The sequence below is a fragment of the Dipodomys ordii genome, unplaced genomic scaffold (genome assembly GCF_000151885.1).
Source record: "Dipodomys ordii isolate 6190 unplaced genomic scaffold, Dord_2.0 Scaffold47, whole genome shotgun sequence".
NCBI classification, from domain to species: Eukaryota; Metazoa; Chordata; class Mammalia; order Rodentia; family Heteromyidae; genus Dipodomys; species Dipodomys ordii.
In genome coordinates, this window is record NW_012267263.1 from 3,232,208 (window position 1) to 3,254,835 (window position 22,628).

Genomic DNA, 22,628 nt, shown 5'->3' on the forward strand with positions numbered 1-22,628 from the left:
CACACACACACACACACTTTCTTTCCCTTTGGAAAAGCTCAAAGCAAATGAGCAACTTAAAAATTATTTTGCTTAGCCAGGCTCTAAGTGGCTTATAATCCTATAATCCTAATTCCTCACAAGGCTGAAACCTGAGGATCTTGATTCACAGTCAGCCCATGCAGGAAAGCCCATGAGACTCTTCTCTCTGGAAATGAAACAGTGGCTCAAGTGGGTCAAGTGCCAACCTTGAATGAAATAAAGCTAAGGGACAGTGCCCAAGCCCTGAGTTCAAGTTCTAGTACCAGCATACACACACACACACACACACACACACACACACACACTATTTTGAAGGAGTAGCTCAAGTTGTAGAACACCTGCTCGGCAAACACAAGATCCTGAGTTCAAACCCCCAGACTACACACAGAATAATCTTTAAAGAAAATATTTTGCAGGGTGAAACTGTCATCTGTTAAATGTGTTTCTGGGTAGGGGGATTTTTAGAGAGTGAAGAACTTTCAACCTATGAGAGATGTTTCAAGGTGTCTTAAGGTATAAAAGGCTTAGCCCTGGTTATAAATACACCTTAAGTCTTAGAAGTTTAACAGTAAAAGTTGACCTTTTGCTCATACAGCTCTGCATGGATTACTCTGGTCTGAAAGATCTGTGTGGCTCCTCCAAATAGCTTAGGGATCCGTTGCTTTCTTGTTTGTGGCTGAGAAGTCACCTGGTGTCATCCTGTGAGCAGGTCATGAGTGTGTGGGTATGAGGAGAGGAGAGGAAGAGAATGGAGACTTATGAGGAGTTTAGCAGTGGCAACTATCATTTCTATACACCATTGGCCAGAATGGATCACACAGTCTGACTTGGCTTCAAGATGTTGTGAGTACTGAGGAAGAAAATGAAAGCAGGGAGCCCGTGGCTCACACCTGTAATGCTAGCTACTCAGGAAGCTGAGATCTGAGGATCAAGGCTCAAAGCCATCCCAGGCAGGGAAAGTCTGTGAGACTCTTATTTCCAATCAACCACTCAGAAAAGTGGAGTGGCGCTGTGGCTCAAGTGATAGAGTGCTAGCCTTGAGCTGAAGAGCTCAGGGACAGCACCCAGGCCCAGAGTTCAAGCCCCACAACTGAAGAGAGAGGTGGGGGGGAAACACAGAATATTATCTTCCACAGAGGGTGATAAAAAGTGAGAAAAACTGAAATTCCCAGAGAAGGACACAGTCAATGCAAAATAACACCTGCCAATCTGGACTTAGTATCTAAGTCTTTTGCCTTTCTTGACCCCCATTCAAACTCAGATGTTTAAATACTTCCTAGCACCAATGCCAGGCTTTTGCTGTCTTTGCAGATGTCAAGAAGAGAACTCAAATGGCGGAAGGGAATAACCCCATTTGGAATGAGGTAGACAAACCAGCACAGGCCTAGAAGATGAAGGGATAACCACAACAGCAAGGGATCGGGCAGATGCTCTGAGGTCTAGGAGCATAAGGGAGCTTCACCAGCGTTTCTCAAGGCTGGGGAACCGTGGCCTAAGAGTTGTTCCTAATCTGAAAAAGTTGCATAAGCCACACCTTTCCACAGCTATTCTTAGACTTACTCCCTCACCTCTGGGAATAGACTACAGTATAGCCCAACTAATCCAACCTGGCCATTCTGATGAAGCCTGAATGAAGAAGACACATAGTCCCCTGTGCAGAATTCCCTCTTATCTTTTGCGCATACTTACTGTCCTGCTCCCTTAACTCCTAATACACCCACACAGTTCAACCCAGGTGGTACACCAACCCCTCAGGCAAGGTAGTTAATACCATTCCTGGGGAAATTAGACACGAGGTTAGGTTCTGAGTTTTGAATAAACACAATGCCAGCCCACTCTCTAGACTTTAATTCATTTGCCAGAATGATAGGATGAAAAAAGAAGAAAAAATGCTAATTTTTCCATACTTCCACACAGACCCTAATCTGGCACCTCTGGAATCGCCCGTTGGAAAATGACTCCTTTCTACAAGTCATTCTTCAGGACATGGGCTCAATGAAGAAAGAAAGGTGAGGCAGAGAGATATAGAAGAGTCTTAACTCCAGCAGACTGGGCGCCAGTGACTCATGTTGTAATCTAGCTACTTAGGAGACTGAGATCTGAGGATGGAGGTTTGAAGCTAGCAGCATTTCTATCCATCTCAAATCTCTGTTCCTCTCTACTGACTGAATCCTAGCTCCCTATCACTAGACACCATTCTAGTGCAGAGCCAAGATTAATATCTTGTAGAGACTGAAGATATAGCCAACCAGGTCGACATTTCCAGGATGGAGAATTTGATTGGCCCAGTCTGGGTCAGGTGACCTCACCTGGTCCAATCAGCTATTGGGATTCTCCCAGGCAATTTTGCACGGAGTGGAGATCCCTGAGCCTTCTAGTGGGTGCTCTGCCTCTGTTCTTTAGCATACCTGGGATAAAGAAGGTCACCCATTACCTTCACTAGAATCTCACAGCTACTCTTCACCCCCTCAGGTTCATCGGCCTGGCTACAGTACTGCTTAAGCCATTGATGAAACAACCAAATAGGATCCTTTTTCTGAAGAACCTGGTCCTGCTCAATCATTCTATGGAGCCAACAAACGTGAGTCAGGGCCAGGCAAGGCTGGAGGAATGCAGGTTGCTAATGTAGTTGAGCTTTACCAGCAGAGGGGGTGGGACAATGCCCCATTCTAAATGAGTGCTTCCTGCCATCCTTCCGCCATTATTCTATGATTCTTCCATTTTGTTCATTTCCCATCCACTCTTCCATCCATTTATTGAGAAGGATGAATTGGCTTTTCCCTGGAGTCAGCTGCTGTCACCTTGGCCCTGGGATATAAGATCCAGTATTAACAGAGACTCAAAGTCAGGCAAAGGAGCAGGAAAGCTTGGCAGTGGGAAAAAGACAATGTGAAATGTGCCCTGATTGGGCCTGTTGACATGGGAGAAAATAAAGACAGCTTAAGTAGAAGCCCAGCATCCTATATCATTGATTCAGGATGAATTATTATTCCTAAATTGGAAATGGGGAAAAAATCAGGAGAGCTGACAGCTGCCACAAATTGAGGGCTTCTTCTTATGGTTTGGCTTCCTGGATTATTGTTAGACATAGCCCATGGTGTACTGGCTACACCATTACTTTCCCTACAAGAACTGGGCATAAACCTAACCAGGCTGGAAGGGGCTCTGGTGCTATGACTTAGCCAAGGGTTGCAGGTCTAGCTTTCAACTCCTCTGCTTCAACTTTACAGTTTGTCTTACCAGTCTGACTTAGCAATGGTTGTCTACCTAGGCTGCTTGCTGTAGATAATGGACTAGTTTCTTTGACTGGTTACCACAGATTGTGCTCAGAGTTCTATTTTTATATGTAATCTGGCCTCCAGCCATTTGTTTTTTTTTAATTTAATTTTATTTTATTTGTGAACATACTGTACAGAGGGGTTACAATTGCATGGGCAGGATAATGCGTACATTTCTTACCAAGCATTGCAGCCTCCTCCTTTGTTTACCCTTCCCATCCCTTCCCAGCCTCCCCCCTTCCCCCCATCCCAATCCCTGCTCCTCCCCCCCCCCCCCCCCCCCCCCGCGCCCCCCCCCCCACCGACGTTGTAAAGCTCGTTTTGGACATGACAACTTGTACTTCTCATTGTTGCATCAGATCCACCTGTATCCTTAAACAACTGGTTTTTCCCCATCTCCTCCACAAGTTATACTGACATCAAATATAGTGAAAGCAGGGGTTATACTGTGGGGGAGGGACATACAAAGCAACAAAGAGATAATCTTATAAATGCGTTAGAAACACATGCATGAAAGAAAAAACATTAAAATACATATCTAAGGGTTCATTTTCCTGACATCACATTATCTGACCTTTTCCGCTTGACTCATACATATACTAGATATTGCAAATAAGGGAAACCATGGGACCTATGTTTCTTTGGGCCTGGCTTACTTCACTTAATATAATTTTTCCCAAGTTTTTCCATTTCCTAACAAATGGGGCAATGTCATTCTTTCTGATGGAGGCATAGAATTCCATTGTGTATATATACCACATTTTCTTGATCCATTCATCTACTGAGGGGCATCTGGGTTGGTTCCATATCTTAGCTATGGTAAATAATGCTGCAATAAACATAGTTGTGCTGGTAGCTTTAGGCATTTGGGTAAATGCCCAAAAGTGGGATTGCTGGGTCATAGGGGAGTTCTATGTGAAGTCTTTTGAGGAACCTCCATACTGCTTTCCAAAGTCCTCCAGCCATTTGTATATTCAGCCTCTCAGAAGGGCATGGGTTTACCCACTTGGCAGGAGAAGAAGGCAATGCCAGGCAGGGACATGAACTATATGGAGAGGAGGCAGGTTCAGGGAGGGCAAGCTGCCTGTATATTTTCTCTAGGAGGGGAGGTTAAAGACAAAGATGGGAGAGCTGAAGCTAGATGGGTAACCAGGGGTCAGAAATGAAGGCTTATCTAGGCTGCTGAGCTGTGACTTCATTCTGATCATTTACAAAGGGCACAAAGAGGGGATTCGGGGGCAGTGGTAATGGTCGTCTGGAGAAAGGGGTTAGTTAGCAGGTATTAGCAATTCCTACAGGAAGTTTGGAGAAGAGATATTAACACCATGGATCTGGATAGGTCTCAAGTTACCTCTTCCTCTCCTCACCACCCTCTTGCATCTTCTTCTGCCATTGCCATCACTATGGGACTTCTCCATTCTCCAGATCCTTCTCTCAGTAGCCATTTTTCGCTCCACACCAATTTATGACTTTCTGCTGCCCAGATTGCATAGGTGTCTATGATATGGCCCAGGATCATAACCAACATCTCCTTCCCTAAAAGCACCAAGCATGAACTCAGCCAGGCTGGAAGGTACTAGGACTTGAATGAGGATTACAAGTCTGGCTTAAAACTCCTCTGCTTTGGTTTTTCAGTGTACTCTCAACCTGAAGGTGGCCTATATATCCCCCCAGCATATTGAGAAAACAGGTATGTGCTTCTTTGGAGCTTCTCCAATACAACTGAATAGACTCTTTAAGATCTGTGAGACCCATCTTTGAGGCCTATAACTGATGGTCAGGCTAGAGTTTGTCTCGTGGCTAGATCTCCACACAGCTGGAGATCCATGCATCTCCCCAGTGTGTTCTCTCACCATCAGTAGATATATGGCCCAGTATTCAATATGCAGAGGGAGACAGGAGAGCCATTTAATAAACCCCAGTGTGTGAAGAATAGACCCAGAATTCATAGGTATTAAGCGTGGGAGGTGCCATGGGATGTTCAGTGGAGGACATATATCCCTATGGGGCCTCTTGACCATGGTTTTAGTGAGGAGCTGGTCATTGGGGACAAAACAATAAAAGGAAAAAAGGGCTGGGAATGTGGATTAGCAGTAAAATGCCTGCCCAGCATGCACAAAGCCCTGGGTTTGATTCCTCAGTACCACATAAACAGAAAAAGCCAGAAGTGGCCCTGTGACTCAGGTGATAGAGTGCTAGCCTTGAGCAAAAGAAGCTCAGGGACAGTACCTTGGCCCTGAGTTCAAGCCCCAGGACTGGCAAAAAAAAAAATAAAAGGAGAAAAATACCTTAAACTTCAAGCTCCATCCTCTGCAACCACTTTGAACTATGTTTCCCCAGGTAACAAAGACCCCTTAGGCACGACTGCAAAAAAGGCCACCCAGCAGAAATGGATGGTCCCTGGCACCGTCATGCACAGGGCTCTGTCCTCTAGGCCTCAGCACTTTCAGGTGAGAAATCCCCAGCCTGTGACCTGCGGACCCCTTCCCTGTGGTTCCTGTGCCATCTCCTCCCCTCCAGAAAGTCATGGCAGAAGTTTCGCATTTCAGTCTTAGCTTCAGCTCTTAACTGTGTCTCCTGCACCTCTAGGAGACATAAATAAAGCTAGACATGGCTCCAGTGAGGGTAGGAGGATCTGGCTGCACACTAGCAGGCCTGCTGAATGCTAAGTCTTCAGAGCAGAAGGCATGGACCTTGCTCTTCCAGAATCCTTGGATTGTTGGCAGTACAAAGGAGCACATATAAGGTCAAAATAACTGTAAAGGAGAAGCCTAGAGGAACCATGGGAAGGTCTATGGTCTCCATGTGAATTCAGAAAGCCTGTGCCTTACCAATTTCCCTTTAACCCCTAGCCTGCAAAATTTCTAACAAAAATGTTGACAAAATTCAGACTAAAAACACTGAGAATGAGGCAAGGGGTGACATTGTCCGAAAAGAAATCTACTCATAACCTGACATGAAACAGTAACCTCTGTGTGCATCACATTCATAATAACAATTTTTTCAAATCAAACTAAAACCTATCTCCCTTCCTTCCTTCCTTCCTTCCTTCCTTCCTTCCTTCCTTCCTACTGATACTGAGGCTTGAATGCAGGGATTAGGTGTTGTCCCTTAGCTTGACCCCTCAAGGCTGACACTCTATCACTTGAGTTACAGCTCCACTTTTGGCTTTTTGGTAGTTGAGACCAGAGTCTTATGGACTTTCCTGCTAGGCTGGCTTCAAACCATAATGCTAAAATCTCAGCTTGCTGAGTAGCTCGGATTACAGGTATAAGCCACTGGCACCCGCTACTCTTAAGTTTTCTTTTTCTTTCTTCCTTTTTATTTCTTTTGAGAGTACTGGGACTTGAACTCAGGACCTCATGTTCTCTCTCAACTTTTGCTCATGGCTGGCACTTTACCAGTTGAGTCATTCCTCCACTTACAGGTTTTTGTGGTTACCTAAAGATAAGAATCTTTCAGATTTGACTGCCTATGCTGGCCTTGAAACTTAATCTTTAAATCTCAGCCTCCTGAGTAGCTAGGATTACAGATGTGAGCCACCAGCATGCAGCTTTTCTGCCTTAGTTTTGTTTATTCTCCAGCCTTCTATTTGTCTAGGAGGAGGGAGTCAACCTTGACTGCCCTCTTTTCCTACATCCAGCCAATGTCCAAGTCCTATTAACTTGCCCTGCCTTCTTTCCAAAAGTTCTGCAGTACCTAGAATGTTTCTTGTCAAGACAGTTTTGATCTTGAGAGAAGAGTCCCTTTGGAGGGAGACCTGGGTCCCTCTGTCAATGTGGTGTCTCCTGTGTGTTTCTTTCGGTAGGTTCGGGTAAAGGTGTTTGAAGCCCGACAGCTCATGGGCAACAATATCAAGCCAGTAGTGAAGGTTACCATTGCAGGCCACCAGTTCAACACTCGGATCAAGATGGGTAACAACCCTTTCTTCAATGAGGTATGCTGAATGGATGCACTGGAAATGTGGGCTAGCCAGGGGTTGGGCATTTCCTACAGATCCTACAGACCAACGTGCTTGTGCTTGAACTCTGGGCCTGGGTACTGCCTCTGAGCTCCTTTTGCTCAAGGCTAGCACTCTACCACTTGAGCTACAGTGTTACATCCAGTATCTTTCCCCCGTGAGTAATTGAAGATGAGTCTCATAGACTTTTTGCTGCCCTGGCTGGCTTCAAACCACCATCCTCAGATCTCAGCCTCCTGAGTAGCTAGGATTACAGGCATGAGCCACTGGTGCCCAGCTAACAAGTTTGTTTTTTGACTAGGGTATCTGATAGTGCACAAGCATTTATTGAATACTTAACTGAGGACCAAGTGTCAAGCACTGGGCATACAGAGCAGGGTAATTCAGAGCTTGTCTTTGAGGAGCTAATGGACTGATGAGGGCACAACACATATACTCATGAGTAACAAGGCATACTGGGCCTGATAGAAGCCTGGGAGCATTGCTAATAAAGTTTGAAATGTAGGCCCAGAGCATGTACATCACTGCTGGAATTCCAAGTTGTAGCATTTCGTTTGCTACATAAGAGGCACAGGATAGCTGAATGCCAGTGGCTTATGTCTGTAATCGTAGCTACCCAGGAGGCTGAGATCTGAGGATCATAGTTTGAAGCTCAGGCAGAAAAATCTGAGAGACTCTGATCTCCAGTTCACCACCAAAGAACTGGAAATGGATGTGTGTTTTGTGTAGGAGAGTTGGTAGAGTGCTAGCCTTGAACAGAAAAGATCCTGAGTTCAACCCCCAATATGGTGTATGCACGTGCACACACACACACACACACACACACACACACACACACACACACAAAGGTGCAGATACCTGTTAAATTACTTTTTTAACCATTGAATAGTCTATTAAAGAGCTAAGTGAGGAGCAGTAACTGAGTAATGTAGTAAAAGGTAGTGCGGGGGACTCAGAAAAGGATCCATATACTTTGAAAGATTCTATAGGAAAAGATAGGATAGAGAAAGATTATTCAGGAAGAACTGTTTTCAAAGACCAGGAAGCCAGAAATATCTTGATTTGGTGGCAGAACAGTATCTAGAAGTGTGTCTGGATAGGATGTTATCATGGGCAATACCAGGAAGGGGGATTTAAGCAGGAGAGTGAGAGGAGAAAGGAGGTCTGGTCGCTGCAGGTAGAAGAGGTAGCGTGGACTAGCAAAGCAATCTAGAAGGATGCAAAGGCTCCAAATAGCCATCCTGGGGGCAGCCACTGTTTTCCAGGAATCTCCTACCATTCCTTTTGTTGTTGTTGTTGTTTGTGGGGCTTGAACTCTGGGCCTGGGCGCTCTCCCTCAGGTCTTCAGCTCAAGGCGAGCACTCTACCTCTTGAGCCACAGCACCACTTCTGGTTTTCTAGTGGTTTATTGGAGATAAGTGTCTTATGGACTTTCCTGTCCAGGCTGGCTTTGAAGCATGATCCTCAGATCTCAGCCTCCTTAGTAGCTAGGATTACAGGCGTGAGGCATCAGTGCCTGGCTTTACCTTTCTTATAAATAGACCAAAAACCCTCCAGGAGTCCAGGAATTGTCAGCTATGGGGGAGGGGGAGGGTGGTAGAAGCTGAAAGTCTTTGAAATGGGCACAGCTGGTGATGGAGCACATAGTTCTGAAGCATCAGATTTACTGGGCCCTTAGATGAAATGGAAGAAAAATATACTCAATTCTCTCTGCCCCAGATCTTCTTCCAGAATTTCTATGAGGTTCCTGCAAAGGTCTTTGATGAAATCATCTCAATCCAGGTAAGGAGCCCAATTGGTCCTCAGCAAAATGGCTCCACTTTCTTGTCCTACCACAATGTTAAAGAGAACGTCAGCTCCAACTCCGACACTTGGAGTCAGGAGCATTTTAGAAGGCATCATTTTGACCATCTTCTCCACCCCCTGGTAGTCCAGATAGCACATTCATTCACTCCTTTTTTCCACTCAATGAATGTTAGAATTTGCCAACTCTGCTGGCAGAGCTCAGTGCTGTTGTGAACAAAGCAGTCCCTTCCTGTATTCCAGGATTCTTATGTCACCACTGGCCCTTTGGAGTGGAACACTCCAGTTCCCAACTAGAGGGTGCTAGTCACAATGGTCAGCATGTCCTGCTATGTACCAGCAAAGGGCTAAGGAGAACAAGGAGGCTTCTCACCCTGGACGTGTTTAGATGTTCTTGAGTCCTACACATAGAGGAGACAACTAGGACAGTAGGTAATGGAGAAAGTTGGTTCCAAAACCTTGAGTTGTGTTGATCTGGGGCAAGTGAACTGGCCAGTTTGACCAATTTCCTCAGCAATGAAATGGAACTAAAAATCCAAGCCTTGCGGGGTTCTTCTGAGTAGTAAATGAGAAAAAGTATGAGAGTATGCGTGAGTCAGGGTTACTAGGAAGCATTTAGTAAATCACAGAGGGCTGTGTGCTAGCGCTCTCACCAGAGGATGGGGAACCAGGGTGATAATTATAATTAAGATCTTTCTCGGAATTCCCTTGCAGGTGTTGAACTCCTCAGCAAAGAGATACGAAGCAGAGATTGGGAGATTTCAAGTAAGCCCCATATAAAAGAAGAAGCCTGATAAACTAGTTGTAGGCACCCAGGGTGGTGGGCTTCATGCCTGAGTGGGGAAAGGACTTGGATTTTTCCACAGAAAGAACCAAATTTGGATCTACCTCATAGTTGGATGACTTAGACAAGTTATTCTGAGCCCCTATTTCCTCATCTGTAAAGTGGGAGTAGGAATATACCCAACCTGCACGGTCATTGTGAGGATTAAAGTGTTTAAAGTGGGCGTCAAGTTATCCAAACTCATTATATTTTGAACACAGTTCAAATCTGTTTTCAGAAGATGGAAACAGAGAGGATCCCAAAAGGCCAACCAAAGTGTTAGAGAAACTCAAAGAGGACAGAATGGGAATAAAAGAAAGTAACTTGGGAAAACATAGACTGAAACTGGGCATACTTGTGCATGCCTGTAATTCAAACTATTGGAAAGACATAAGTATAAGAGTTATGGTTGGAGGCAAGCCTAGGCAAAGTTAGCTCTATTTGAAAACTAGATGGTAGAAGAAAAAGGCTAGGGTAGTGACTCAAGGGGTAGAATACTTGCCTAGTATGCATGAGACCCTTAGCTTATGCCACAGCATCCCCTAAAGTGGTAGAAGCTGAGAGATGGTGAAAATTCAACCAGTCATGCAGAGTTATAACAATATTCTCCATATATCAGAAACACAGGAGAAGGTAAGTTGCTAGATTAAATACAGGATGCCTAGTTACTTTTAAATTTTAATCAACAGACTTTTTTTTAATCTATCAAAGCATATAACTATAACAATATAAATATTTTAATTGGCTTTATTTTGGGATTCTAAAACAGGCAGCATTGCATTCCATAAAATAGAATAAATGATCCTATGGGCTGAGCAATAGAGGTGGATTTTTTTTTGCCAGTCATGGGGCCTGAACTCTGGGCCTGGGCACTATCCCTCAGCTCTTCAGCTCAAGGCTATTACTCTACTACTTGAGCCACAGTGCCATTTCCAACTTTTTCTGCTTATGTGGTGCTGAGGAATCGAACCCAGGGCTTCATGCATGCAAGGCAAGCACTCTACCACTGAGCCACCTTCCCAGCCCTAGAGGTTGATTTTATAAGAACTTTTTTTAAAAAGCAGAAGCATTTTGATAAATACCATTTTATATGATTATGCATATAAGTTATTGAGCTCTTATGAGCCTCTACGAAGAATATCCTCCTTTGGTCTCACTGTATGAATATCTAGAGACTTGTATAATTTATCATGTCCAAGTGTAATTTTTATCTTTTATCAGAAACCATACAGCTTATGTTTCTTTGGGCCTGGCTTCCTTCACTCAATATAATTTTTTTCAAAGTCTTTCCATTTCCTTACAAATGGTACAATATCACTTTTTTCTGATAGAAGAGTAGAATTCCATTGTGTATATATACCACATTTTCTTTAGCCATGCATTCACTATAATTACGTGCATATGATCATACGAAATGATATTTATTGAAATGAACTCCAAGAAATGGGAAACAAGAGGGTTTCTTTTCCTTTGTTGCTTTTTGTTTTCTGTACCTTTTGTCTGTACCTTTTGTTTATCTGTTTTGGGGAGTGTAAGGAGGGAACACAGAAACGATGGGACAAAGGGTGAACAAATGCAGCAGTGATACTTGCTAGACACTGTGTTGAAAATGAACTATAGATTTGTGGGGGAGGGGATGGGAAGGAAAAACTGTGAGAAAGCAAGGGAAGGGATTACACTGTTCAAAAAGAAATGTACTCATGGGCTGGGAAGGTGGCTCAGTGGTAGAGCGCTTGCCTTGCATGCCTGAGGCCCTGAGTTCGATTCCTCAGCACCACATAAGCAAAAAGTAAAAAGCTGGAAGTGGTGCTGTGGCTCAAGTGGTAGAGCGCTAGCCTTGAGCTGAAGAGCTGAGAGACAACGCCCAGGCCCAGAGTTCAGGCCCCACGACTGGAACAAAAAACAAAAAAAGAAAGGTACTCATGACCTGACTTATGTAATTGTAACTCTTATGTACATTACCTTTATAATAACAATTTTTAAAAAAGCAGAAGCAAAGAATAGAAATTTGTCTTTGCAAAGTTTCTTTTCTTGTAAGGGAGAAAAAATTCATTTTTAATATTTTTATTTTTGTCGGTTGTGGGGCCTGAACTTTGGGCCTGAGCACTGTCCTTTAGCTCTTCAGCTCACATGAGCCATCGGTGCCCGGCCATTTATGATTTCTTAACAACGAAGATATTGGAAATATTTTCTGCTAGTTTTTACAAATACACAGTATAAAACAACAACAAAAGCTATACATAAATAAATATATAGTAAGTCATCTGTATTTACTCTATGGTACAATATCACATCAAAAATTCTTGCTCATTTTTGATGCTAACTAGATGCTCATTGACCAGTCTTTCTCTACTCTTCCCTTTCCCTTAAACTCTCAAGCATCTGATAACCAATTCTGCTTGCAAATCCTCAAGCCAGGCCCTGGTAGCTCACACCTGTAATCCTAGCTACTCAGGAGGCTGAGATCTGAGGCTCACAGTATGAAGCCAGCTGGGGCAGGACAGTCCATGAGACTCTTATCTCCAGTAAACTACTCAGGAAAAGCCAGAAGTGGCTCTGTGGCTCAAGTGATAGAGTGCTACCCTTGACCAAAAGAAATTCAGGGACAGTGCCCAGGCCCTGAGTTCAAGCCCTAGGAATGGAGAAAAAAAAAGTTCTTAAACACTAGTAGCAAATATTGTCACCGAAGTTGAGGTGGTTGTTATAGCAGATCTTAGCTGTAGGTCTGTGTTTGTCAACTTGCACTACTGAAAAATAAAAACCTGAGGTAATCAACTGTGAAAGAGAAATGCTTTATTTTGGCTCACAGTTTTAGAGGTTTCAGCCAATGATTGATTGACCCTTTGCTTTGGGCCTGGGGAAGCACATCATGGTAGAAATGTTTGGTGAAGCAGAATAGCTGGTCCATGGCCAAGAAGAGGAGAGAAAGAGGAAAGATGTGGTACCATAATCCATTTTGAGGGCATATTCCCAGTGACATAAAACCTCCCACTAGGCCCCACCTCCTCAAGATTCCAGTACCTCCAAACAGTGCCAAGCTGAGGACCAAACCTTTAAACACATGGGCCTTGAGGGGAAATTGAAGATCTATGAAATAACGAATCCTCATTCCTCTTTTGCATTTTCAGACAGATATTGGGTTTATCTACCATTCTCCAGGTAGGTAACAGCTGTAAATACATATATCTTCTAAGAAAAATCATATTGGGGATCAAAATAACTCAGAATCCCCAGCAAAAAGGGGAAAGCATTACAGAGGTTGAGTTTTGTTGTTGTTTTTTTTCTGTACTTGGTATCTTACTTTGTAATAATAGCATCTTTCTCTGAAAAAATAGGGATCTAATTTTCTTGAAACCCTACATTAGATTTCTTTTTCTTTTTCTTTTTTGCCAGTGCTAGGGCTTGAACTCAGGGCCTGGGCACTGTCCCTGAGCTTCATTTGCTCAAGGCTAGCACTCTACCACTTGAGCCACAGCACCACTTCTGGCTTTTTCTGCTTATGTGGTACTAGAGGAATCAAACCTAGGGCTTCATACATGATAGGGACAAGTACTCTACCACTAGGCCACATTCCCACTTTGAGGCCACTATTACGAAGTAAAAACTATTATCCCTGCACCAGTAGCTCACACCTGTAATCCTAGCTACTCAGGTAACTGACATCTGAGAATCATGGCTTGAAGCCAGCCTGGGCGGGAAAATCCATGAGACGCTTATCTCCAATGTAACCACCAAAAAACCAGAAATTCAAATGTGGCTCAAGTGGGTAAAGCATTAGCCCTGAGCAAAACAGACCAGGGACAGTGCCCAAGCCCTGAGGTTAAACCCCAGGACTAGTATTAAAAAAAAGTTTTTAATTGGCAGCTCATAGTTTTATATATTTATGGAATATATATGTATACATCTATGTATTTATATACATACATATATATTAGGAGTATTTGACATACCATCACCTCAAACATTTATCATTTCTTTATTCAAAATCCTCTCTGCTAGCTAGTTTGATATCGACCATTATTGCTAACCATAGTTACTTTACTATGTTATAGAACAGTAGGGATTTATTCCCTTCTATGACTTTTTCCCCATACATCCCAGCCTCTAGTAATCACTCTTCTAAGGAAGACATATTTAAGTGGAGGGTTCCACAATAACCTGGCCATAACATACAACCAAGTTGAGATCTGGATTTGGGGATGGGGAAATGCTTGCCCCTATAATGTGTGTCTCCACATCAGACCAGTTACAACAGTAGATAGCAAGGTAAAAAGAAGGGTTGCAGATGCCAGAAGGAATAACTGGCAGTCTGGTGAGTACAGTATTGTTGCCTAATGGCAGAAGTAACTCTTGTTTTTCTCTGTCATTGGCTGGGAACCAGAATATATAGGAAATGTTTCCATCTCTGCAGAAGTAAAGACTGGTTTCAGGGGAGAATGATGGAGACTAGCAGCTGATCTCCCACTGCCTCTCTGTCTATCCAGGACACACACTTTTAAGGAAATGGCTGGGCCTCTGCCAGCCAAATAAGCCTGGCAGTGGTGTACAAGGCTACCTGAAAGTCACCATCTGTGCCCTCGGTGTGGGAGACCAGGCCCTGGTGAGCCTATTCCCTAGTTACATTTCCTATCTTGGCTGCTTCCCTGGGGTTCTTCCTGGACTCTCAAAGTGGCCATTGGTCTGGCCACTTTTCCCTTTGTCCACTGTATCATGGTGGGATTGTTTACCCTCCCTGCACCAAGTGGGAAGATGGGGAAGCCAAAGTGAGTAGCATTGGCCATGACCTCTCCCTGACTCAACCCTACCCAGCTCTCTGATATCTCCAGGTAGACCAAAAGCTGCCATATATGGCTGCTACAGAAGTGGAGATCTTCAAGTCAACTGCAGTCCCTATCAACCTGGCCTACTTACAGTTCTTCATCTACTGTGCAGAGGACCTTCATCTCAGTCAGTCAGGGGACCAGGGAGGGCACAACTCTAAGGTTCCTAACACAGGGGTGCCCTAGGTTTGGTGGGGGGGGCGGGGGGTTGCTGACGACTTCCTCATTCTTTCTGAGATTACCTGAAGATTCAGGATGGGACTCAGAGTGAGAATGAAATTCTCCAAGAGTTGTATTAAGAAGTTCCCATGAGCACCCTTTCAAATAAATCCCCATGCCCTTGACCTGGTTTGGAGGTCCAGATTTAGACGCAAGAGTCCCAAGACCATCCTGCCACAGAAGGGACAGAGGGTTAACTGAAGACAAGTTTGCCCAGAGGGGGAGGCCAAACTAAATCAGAAGAGGGGCTTAAAGTTGTTGTGCCATTGCTTCATTCTGCTGGGTGGGAACAGGGTTGTTGATGTCTCAGAAGTCTTTTATTTTCTTAGAGAAATACCAGTCAGCGAATCCTGTGCTGGAGGTGGAACTAATTGGGGAAAAGGTAAGTATAAAAAGTAAGACCAACAGAATATGGCACCTAGAAAAAGTAGTAGCTGGATACCAGTGGCTCATGTCTATAATTCTAGCTACGCATGTCTATAATTCTGGCCTGGAGAATAGTGGTTTGCAGCCAGTTTAGGCAGAAAATTCTATGGGACTTCCAATTATCTAGCAAAATGCTGGGTGGCTCAAGTGGTAGAGGGTCAGCCATGAGTGAGAAAGCTGAGAGTGTATATTCCTGAGTTAGTTCTTAGTACCAGCACCCCACCACACAGACACACATGCACACACACACAGACACACAGACACAGACACACAGACAGACAGACAGACAGACAGACAGACACACACACACACACAAATGTTCTTGTGTTTCTTTTAGTGCCTGAAAAAGTCTAACTGCCAGGAGCCATTAGTTTATGCCTATAATCTTAGCTACTTGAGAGGCTCTGATTGATGGGATCAAGGCCAGCCCAGGCTGAAAAAATTTGTGAGACCTTTTCTCAATGAAACCTGGACTAAGTAGGTGTCACTCACCTGTTGTCTTAACTATCAAGAAGCCTAACATAGATGGCTCATGCCCAAGCACATCTCAGGCAGAAAGTAAGACCCTATCTCAAAAATAACAAGAAAAATCAGGACTGGAGGCATGGTTCAGCAGTAAAAGTACTTACTTAGTGAGTGCCAGGTCTTGAGTTCAAAACTTGAGTACCTGCTTCAAAAAAAAAATCCTGGGCTGGGAAAGTGGCTCAGTTGTAGAGTGCTTGCCTAGCATGCATGAAGCCTCGGGTTTGATTCCTTAGTATCACATAAACAGAAAAAGCCAGAGTGGCGCTGTGACTCAAGTGGTAGAGTGCTAGCCTTAAGCCTGGGACAGTGCCCAGACCCTGAGTTCAAGCCCCATGACTGGCCAAAAAAAAAAAAGTCCTAACGAGTCCAAACAACACTGGCTGTCATAGATATCATTGCTTAGAATAAGGCTAGTTTTAAAGATTAAGTCAGTTGGTGGGTTTTAAAAGGGGTATACTATTGCAATTGATTATGTTCTTGACCTTTTATTTTTTTAATCGTGGGGCTTGAACTCTGGGCCTTGGCTCTTCAGCTCAAGGCTAGCTCTGTAACCCTTGAGCCACAGCGCCACTTCTGCTTTTCTGGTGGAGATAAGAGTCTCACAGATTTTCCTGCCCAGGCTGCTTTGAACTGTGATCCTTAGATGTCAGCCTCTTGAGTAGCTAGGATTACAGGTGTGAGCCACGGGTGCCCAGCCTTGACCATTATTTAATAGGATTTTAGACCTTATCTAACAAAATCTATGTGTAAGCATTTATATAATAAAATTAGTAGCCCTAGTCATATCTATTTAAAAATTAAAGAGTGGAGATGTGGTGAGTTGTCTAAGGACAATTGAATACTACAGAGATTGTCCACCTTGTGGGCTGGACAGGGAGCGAGGATGGGAAAACCAAGCTGGTGGCAGGAGGAAGAGACAGACCGGCACTGACTCTACATTGGGATATTTTCAGCTCAGAACACGTACGTGGACAAAAAGTGACAAACCCATATGGAACCAGATCCTGACCTTCCAGATTCAGGTAGGACTGTTCTATCATGCCCGCCCTTCCCCCACTCTGGAAGCAAAGTCTGTGTTTGTGAAGGAGGGCGATATAGGTGGGAGATGGAGCATTAAACATAAGAACACACAGAGCACCAGTGGCTCATACCTGCAGTCTTAGCTACGCAAGAGGCTGAAATCTGAGGATTATGTTCAAAGCCAGCCCAAGAAGGAAAAACTGTGAGACTCTTATCTTCAGCTAACCACCAAAAAGCTGGAAGTAGAACTGTGGCTCAAGTGGTAGAACACTAGCCAGCACTTAGACCCTGAGTTCAAGCCCCAGAACCAGCATACACACATTCACACACACACACACACACACACACACACACACACATACACACACGCATACACACAAGCATAAAAACATGTTAAGATCAAACTTCACTTTATCCAGTATTAAGTGATGAGTGATCCATATAACTGAACTTTCCAGAGGATGTAAATATGTTCTTTCATCATACCCATCAGAAAAGAAAACTGCTGAGTGCTGGTGGCTCACACTATAATCCTAGTTATTTGAGAGGCTGAGATTGGGAGGATCATGGTTTCCAGCCAACTCAGGGACAAAAATATATGAGAAGGGGAAAACTGGGGGAAAGTAAAGAAGGGGATGACATTGTCCAAAAAAAGAAACATACTCACTACCTGACTTATGGAATGGTAGCCCTTCTGTACAAGACCCTAATAATAATAATAAAAATATTTTTAAAATATATGAGACTCCTTTCCCAACCAATAGCTGGGTGTGATGGTTCATATGTTATCCTAGCTTCAACAGGAAGCCTAAAATAGGTATATCAAAGTCCAGGCAGGTGCCCAGGCAGGAAGAAAGATCTTATCTCAAAAATAACCTGTAACAACAAAAAATCCAGGAGGTATAACTCAGTAATAGAGAGCCTGCCTGCCTAGAAAGCTAGAGGTCCAGTACTACCAGCAAAACAAAAACAAAAAAAAATTTTAAACCACCTTAAAAGACACACTTTAATTTGTATTGCATATTTTCTTAGCTCTAAGCAGTGCCCTAAATATAATTGCAGCACGTATTTGGTAGTTGGTGGCCAAGATGCATTATGGGAGCATAACTATCACACTGGGCTCTGTGTAGCCTGGTCTGTTTGTGCTGAACTAAATGGCTGCAAGGTGCTTTCTGTGGGGTTTCTGTGGTCTGATCTCTGTAACCTTTCAGTCCTTCTCAGTCATCCACCAGCTGCTCTGGATTATAGTTCTCAAAGCTCTGGTGAAGCCCTAATGAACTTTTCATCTGATGCCAGGTTTCTAAGTATGAGGTGTGAAGTAAAAACAACTTCTGAAAGACAACTTGAGCCCTTGTGCATGAGAACTTCAGAAATGCAACTTCTCTGTGCCTCCGATTTCCCATATGAAAATGAAAATAATGATAATACTAATACTTACCTCCTGGAATTGCTGGGCTTTCATCTAGTCTGTGGAGCTTGTGCAGCACAGGCTGTGGACAATAGAAACCCTATTTGAGGAGATAGGTGTCTTTTTTTTTTTTTTTGGTCAATTTTGGGGCATGAACTCTGGGCCTGGGCGCTGTCCCTCAGCCCTTCAGCTCAAGGCTAGCACTCTGCCACTTGAGCCATAGCTCCACTTTTGGCTTTTTCTGCTTATATGGTGCTGAGGAATGGAACCCAGGGCTTCATGCATGCATGGCAAGCACTCTACCACCAAGCCACCTTCCCAGCCCATGGTGTCTTGCTATTTAAAAGCAAACACCCTTTGTCTGATATGGTTTAGTGAATGAGCATTTAGTCTATGAAGGAAGGGCTGTTTGAGGGCCATAATGTTCAATGAGGCTACAGTCAGAGTTGGGTCAGTCTCAAAGTTTATACAAAACAGGAGGCCAGTTAAAGAACAAAAGGAGGGCTGGGAATAAGGCTTAGTGGTAGAATGTTTACCTAGCATGCATGAAGCCCTGGATTTGATTCCTCAGTACCACATAAACAGAAAAAGCCAGAAGTGGTGCTGTTGTTCAAGTGGTAGAATTCTAGCCTTGAGCAAAATGAAGCTCAGAGACAGTGCTCAGGTCCTGAGTTCAAGCCTCAGGACTAGGGGAGAGAGAGAGAGAAAGAAAGAGAGAGAAAACAAATGGTCAAATGGTCATTCTGTAATACCAGCTACTCTGGAGGTGGGGATCTGAAGAACGGCAGTTTGAGGCCAATCTGAGAAAAAAAACTTCCATCTCAATAAAACAGGCATGTTGATTCCTGCCTGTTATCCCAGCTACAAAGGAAGCATAAACTAGAAGCCAACCCAGGCAGACATTTGAGACTCTATATGAAAAATAAAGAGAAGCAGAGATGTTAAAGTATATGAGAAAAAGCAGGGAACTGTACCTAAACCCTGAATTCAAGCTCCAGTACTAGCACCAATAAAATGAAATAGTAACAGGCAAGCCTTGGCCCCAGGACTTCCTAGCTGCTTTCAAAGTGTCCACAGGGGAAGGGGGTTGGGAAGAAAAACTGGGAGAAAACAAAGGAAGAAATGACACTGTTCAAAAAGAAATGTACTTATTGCCTGACTTATATAACTGTAACCCCTCTGCACAATAAAACAAACAAACAGATGCAAGCCACCCCAGTATGTACTCATGGCTCTTCTTGCCTTCCCATACAGCTGCCCTGCCTCTCCAGCTACATCAAGTTCAGACTCTTAGACTGGTAAGCAATGAGGGAGGAGGAGATAGGCCAGGGCAGGGGCTCAGTCTGCAGAGTGTGTGTCTCTCCAGCTCCAGAAAGGACTGCCAGGAAGAAATCGGGACTGCCAGCTTGTTCCTCAACCAAATCTCATCCACTGGCGAGGAGATCGAAGGCAAGCAAAGCCCGGGACCTCTCCCTCCACACCTTCCCTGTCTGGATCCCACAGCAAGCTCTCAACCCTCTCCTTCCAGGATTGTACTCTGGTTTCCTGCCCTGCTTTGGCCCCAGCTTTCTGGTCTTCCATGGGGGTAAAAAGGCTCCCTTCAGGATCCAGGAAGAAGGCACTGTAAGCTTCTCATGTCATCTAGGGGAGAGTGGAGATAAAAAGAAAACAAACAAACAAACAAAACAGCCTCTGTAAAGCAGTAGCTCCTGAGAAGTGCTGCTGAAGGACTCAGCCCTTGTTTCTGTCCATTACATTCAGTAGAGAATGGGAGACCTGTGAATAAGCAGCCCACACTTTACTACATGTACCTGGGCCATGTCTTTTCCATCTGTGAAAAACCTTACTTCAGCCAGGCACCAGTGGCCTATAATCTGAAGTAGCTGAAATCTGAAGATAGAGGTGCAAAGCCAGCCCTGGAAGGAAAGTCCGTGAGACTCTTACCTCTGGCTCACTACCAAAAGCTGTTAAGTGGAGCTATGGTTCAAGTGGCAAAGTGATAGCTTTCAGAGAGAAAACTACAGGACAGGGCTGGGAAGATGGCTCAGTGGTAGGGTGCTTGCCTTGCATGCATGAGGCCCTGGGTTCGATTCCTCAGCACCACATAAGCAAAAAGAAAAAAGCCTGAAGTGGTGCTGTGGCTCAAGTGGTAGAGCGCTAGCCTTGAGCTGAAGAGCTGAGGGACAGCACCCAGGCCCAGAGTTCAGGCCCCATGATCGGACCCCCCCAAAAAAAAAAAAAAAAAACTACAGGACAGCACTTGGGCCCTGAGTTCAAGCCCAAGTACTGGTGTGTGTACACACACACACACACACACACACACACAATCCTTTTATCTCAATACTACTTCTTTAGTGACTATCTACAGTGCTCCATTTATTCTTTCCTGGTTCCGCAGCTTATAAACCAATGCAAAAAGAGGTTGTCAGAGTGGCTCAAATGGTAGAACACCTGCTTAGGAATCTCAAGTCCTTAAGTTCAAACTCCAGCACTACAAAAAAAGAAAAAGAATCTATAAAAACCAGCTAAAAAAATAAATATTATGAGGAATAGTTGCAAAATAATTTATCAGGAGGCTGCTTTTGGAAGCTTCTAGAATCAAGAAGGGAGCTCAGAGGAGGCAAGAGTTTATATTATATAAACTAAGGTATAAAGAAATCTTAGCAAGTCAGATGTGGTGACAAACACATGTAATCCAATGTACTCAGGTGGCTGAGGCAGAAGGATTATGAGTTTGAGGCCAGTTTGAGCTATGTAGCAAGACCTTGTCTCAATTCAACAAAAAATTAAAACACTCTAGGTAGACAAACTGATGTTACATAAAGTTGTATGTTCTTGCACTTATGGGCAAGCTCCAATTGTCTGTCAGAATCATTTTTATTTTACACATAGCTCTCAGAAGCCTGGCATCAAATCAAAAGTTCATTAAAGCTGCATCAGGGATTTGAGAACTATAATCCATAGCAGCTGGTAGGTGATTGAGAAGGACTGAAAGGTTATAGAGATCAGACTACTGAACCCCACAGAGAAAAGTATCTTGGAACCATTTAGTTCAGAAACAAACGATACTACATAGAGCCCAGTGTAACTACACTTCTAGTCTTAAATATCTAAAGAATGAGGCAGGGAGGGATTCTGAGTAAGAAAGAGGAGCTACAGGTATCAAGCCCTGGAGGATCACAAGTAGAAAGCTTTCTCAGTCTGATCCATCTCCTGTTCTGGGCTCTTTACATCCTCCTCTACTTGGTTAGTGAGGTTCAGGACTAGGAACCTGGTCACCAAACCAATGAAGCACTGTAATTGGTCTCTCTTGATCATGTGTATTCTCCTTGAGCCAATCACTGATGACAAGGAGGGGAGATGGTCCGCAGGCTCCAGGGCCCTCACTTGTTATCACAATCCCCTAATGAAAAGGTCCTTTATTGAATTGGGTGCCAGTGGCTCACGCCTGTAGTCCTAGCTACTCAAAGGGCTGAGATCTGAGGATGACTGTTCAAAGCCAGCCTGGGCAGGAAAGTCTGAGACACATCTCCAATTAGTCACAGAAAAAGACAGAAGGGGTGCTGTGGCTCAAAGTGGTAGAGCACTAGCCTGAGCAAAAAGGAGCTTAGGGACAGTGCCCAGGCCCAGAGCTCAAACCTCAGGACCAGCAAAAAATAGTCCTTCATGTTGTCAGCAGGTAGAATGCATCATCAGTAGTGGGTACTAAGGGTAAGGGGCTAAAGGACTTCTAGTATAGAGGAGTCTGGGGTCTCTGGAATTTTCCCCTGGGATTGTGGTTGGAGCAATCCCCAGCAGACAGGCACTGGATGACCTTGTCTTTGCTGCGGTGGAGGAATTTTGGGATATTTGACTACTCTCCTTTCTCTCCATATTCCTCTCTGTTGTCCTAGTGCATTCCTGACACTGTTAAAGATGGTTTGGCTTATCGAGGCCGAGTCTTCCTGGAGTTAACCACCCAAGTCACGTCCCATCAAGATACTACAATAAAAGATCTCTCCCAGGAAGTGGTCAGGATAGAGGTAACCACAGAAAACAGGTAATGGGGTGGCAGGGATAGAGTCCTTCTGCTTGCCTTACATCTGACTCTACAAGAGGCAGATCTTGGTGCAATAAGCTGTTGGGTGTGTAGGATGCTTCATCAATGCCTGTGTGTTTATTAAGGTCTTCCTGAGGCCTTCATGTTATTCCAACCCCTGCTGTCATGGTGCTGTGGCTCAAATGGTACAGTGCTTGCCCTGAGCTGAAGAGCTCAGGGACAGTGCCCAGGCCCAGAGTTCAAGCCCCACGACTGACAGACAAAAAAAAGAAAGAAAAAAAAAGT

The 22,628-nt window shown here is 44.1% G+C and overlaps 1 protein-coding gene across 1 annotated transcript in view; it reads left to right on the forward strand.

The window, feature by feature from the left end:
* Nucleotides 1-22,628, forward strand: part of Fer1l5 (fer-1-like family member 5) — a 59,542-nt gene that overhangs the window by 3,320 nt on the left and 33,594 nt on the right. Inside the window, exons 2-18 of the mRNA XM_013019725.1 lie at nucleotides 1,333-1,385; nucleotides 1,939-2,030; nucleotides 2,494-2,602; nucleotides 4,935-4,989; nucleotides 5,640-5,749; nucleotides 7,108-7,236; nucleotides 8,980-9,042; nucleotides 9,778-9,828; nucleotides 13,015-13,045; nucleotides 14,371-14,486; nucleotides 14,713-14,833; nucleotides 15,255-15,307; nucleotides 16,830-16,898; nucleotides 19,559-19,602; nucleotides 19,671-19,753; nucleotides 19,833-19,927; nucleotides 22,198-22,326. Of these exons, the coding sequence (XP_012875179.1) occupies nucleotides 1,333-1,385; nucleotides 1,939-2,030; nucleotides 2,494-2,602; nucleotides 4,935-4,989; nucleotides 5,640-5,749; nucleotides 7,108-7,236; nucleotides 8,980-9,042; nucleotides 9,778-9,828; nucleotides 13,015-13,045; nucleotides 14,371-14,486; nucleotides 14,713-14,833; nucleotides 15,255-15,307; nucleotides 16,830-16,898; nucleotides 19,559-19,602; nucleotides 19,671-19,753; nucleotides 19,833-19,927; nucleotides 22,198-22,326 (1,403 nt within the window). The remainder of the gene's footprint in view (nucleotides 1-1,332; nucleotides 1,386-1,938; nucleotides 2,031-2,493; nucleotides 2,603-4,934; nucleotides 4,990-5,639; nucleotides 5,750-7,107; nucleotides 7,237-8,979; nucleotides 9,043-9,777; nucleotides 9,829-13,014; nucleotides 13,046-14,370; nucleotides 14,487-14,712; nucleotides 14,834-15,254; nucleotides 15,308-16,829; nucleotides 16,899-19,558; nucleotides 19,603-19,670; nucleotides 19,754-19,832; nucleotides 19,928-22,197; nucleotides 22,327-22,628) is intronic.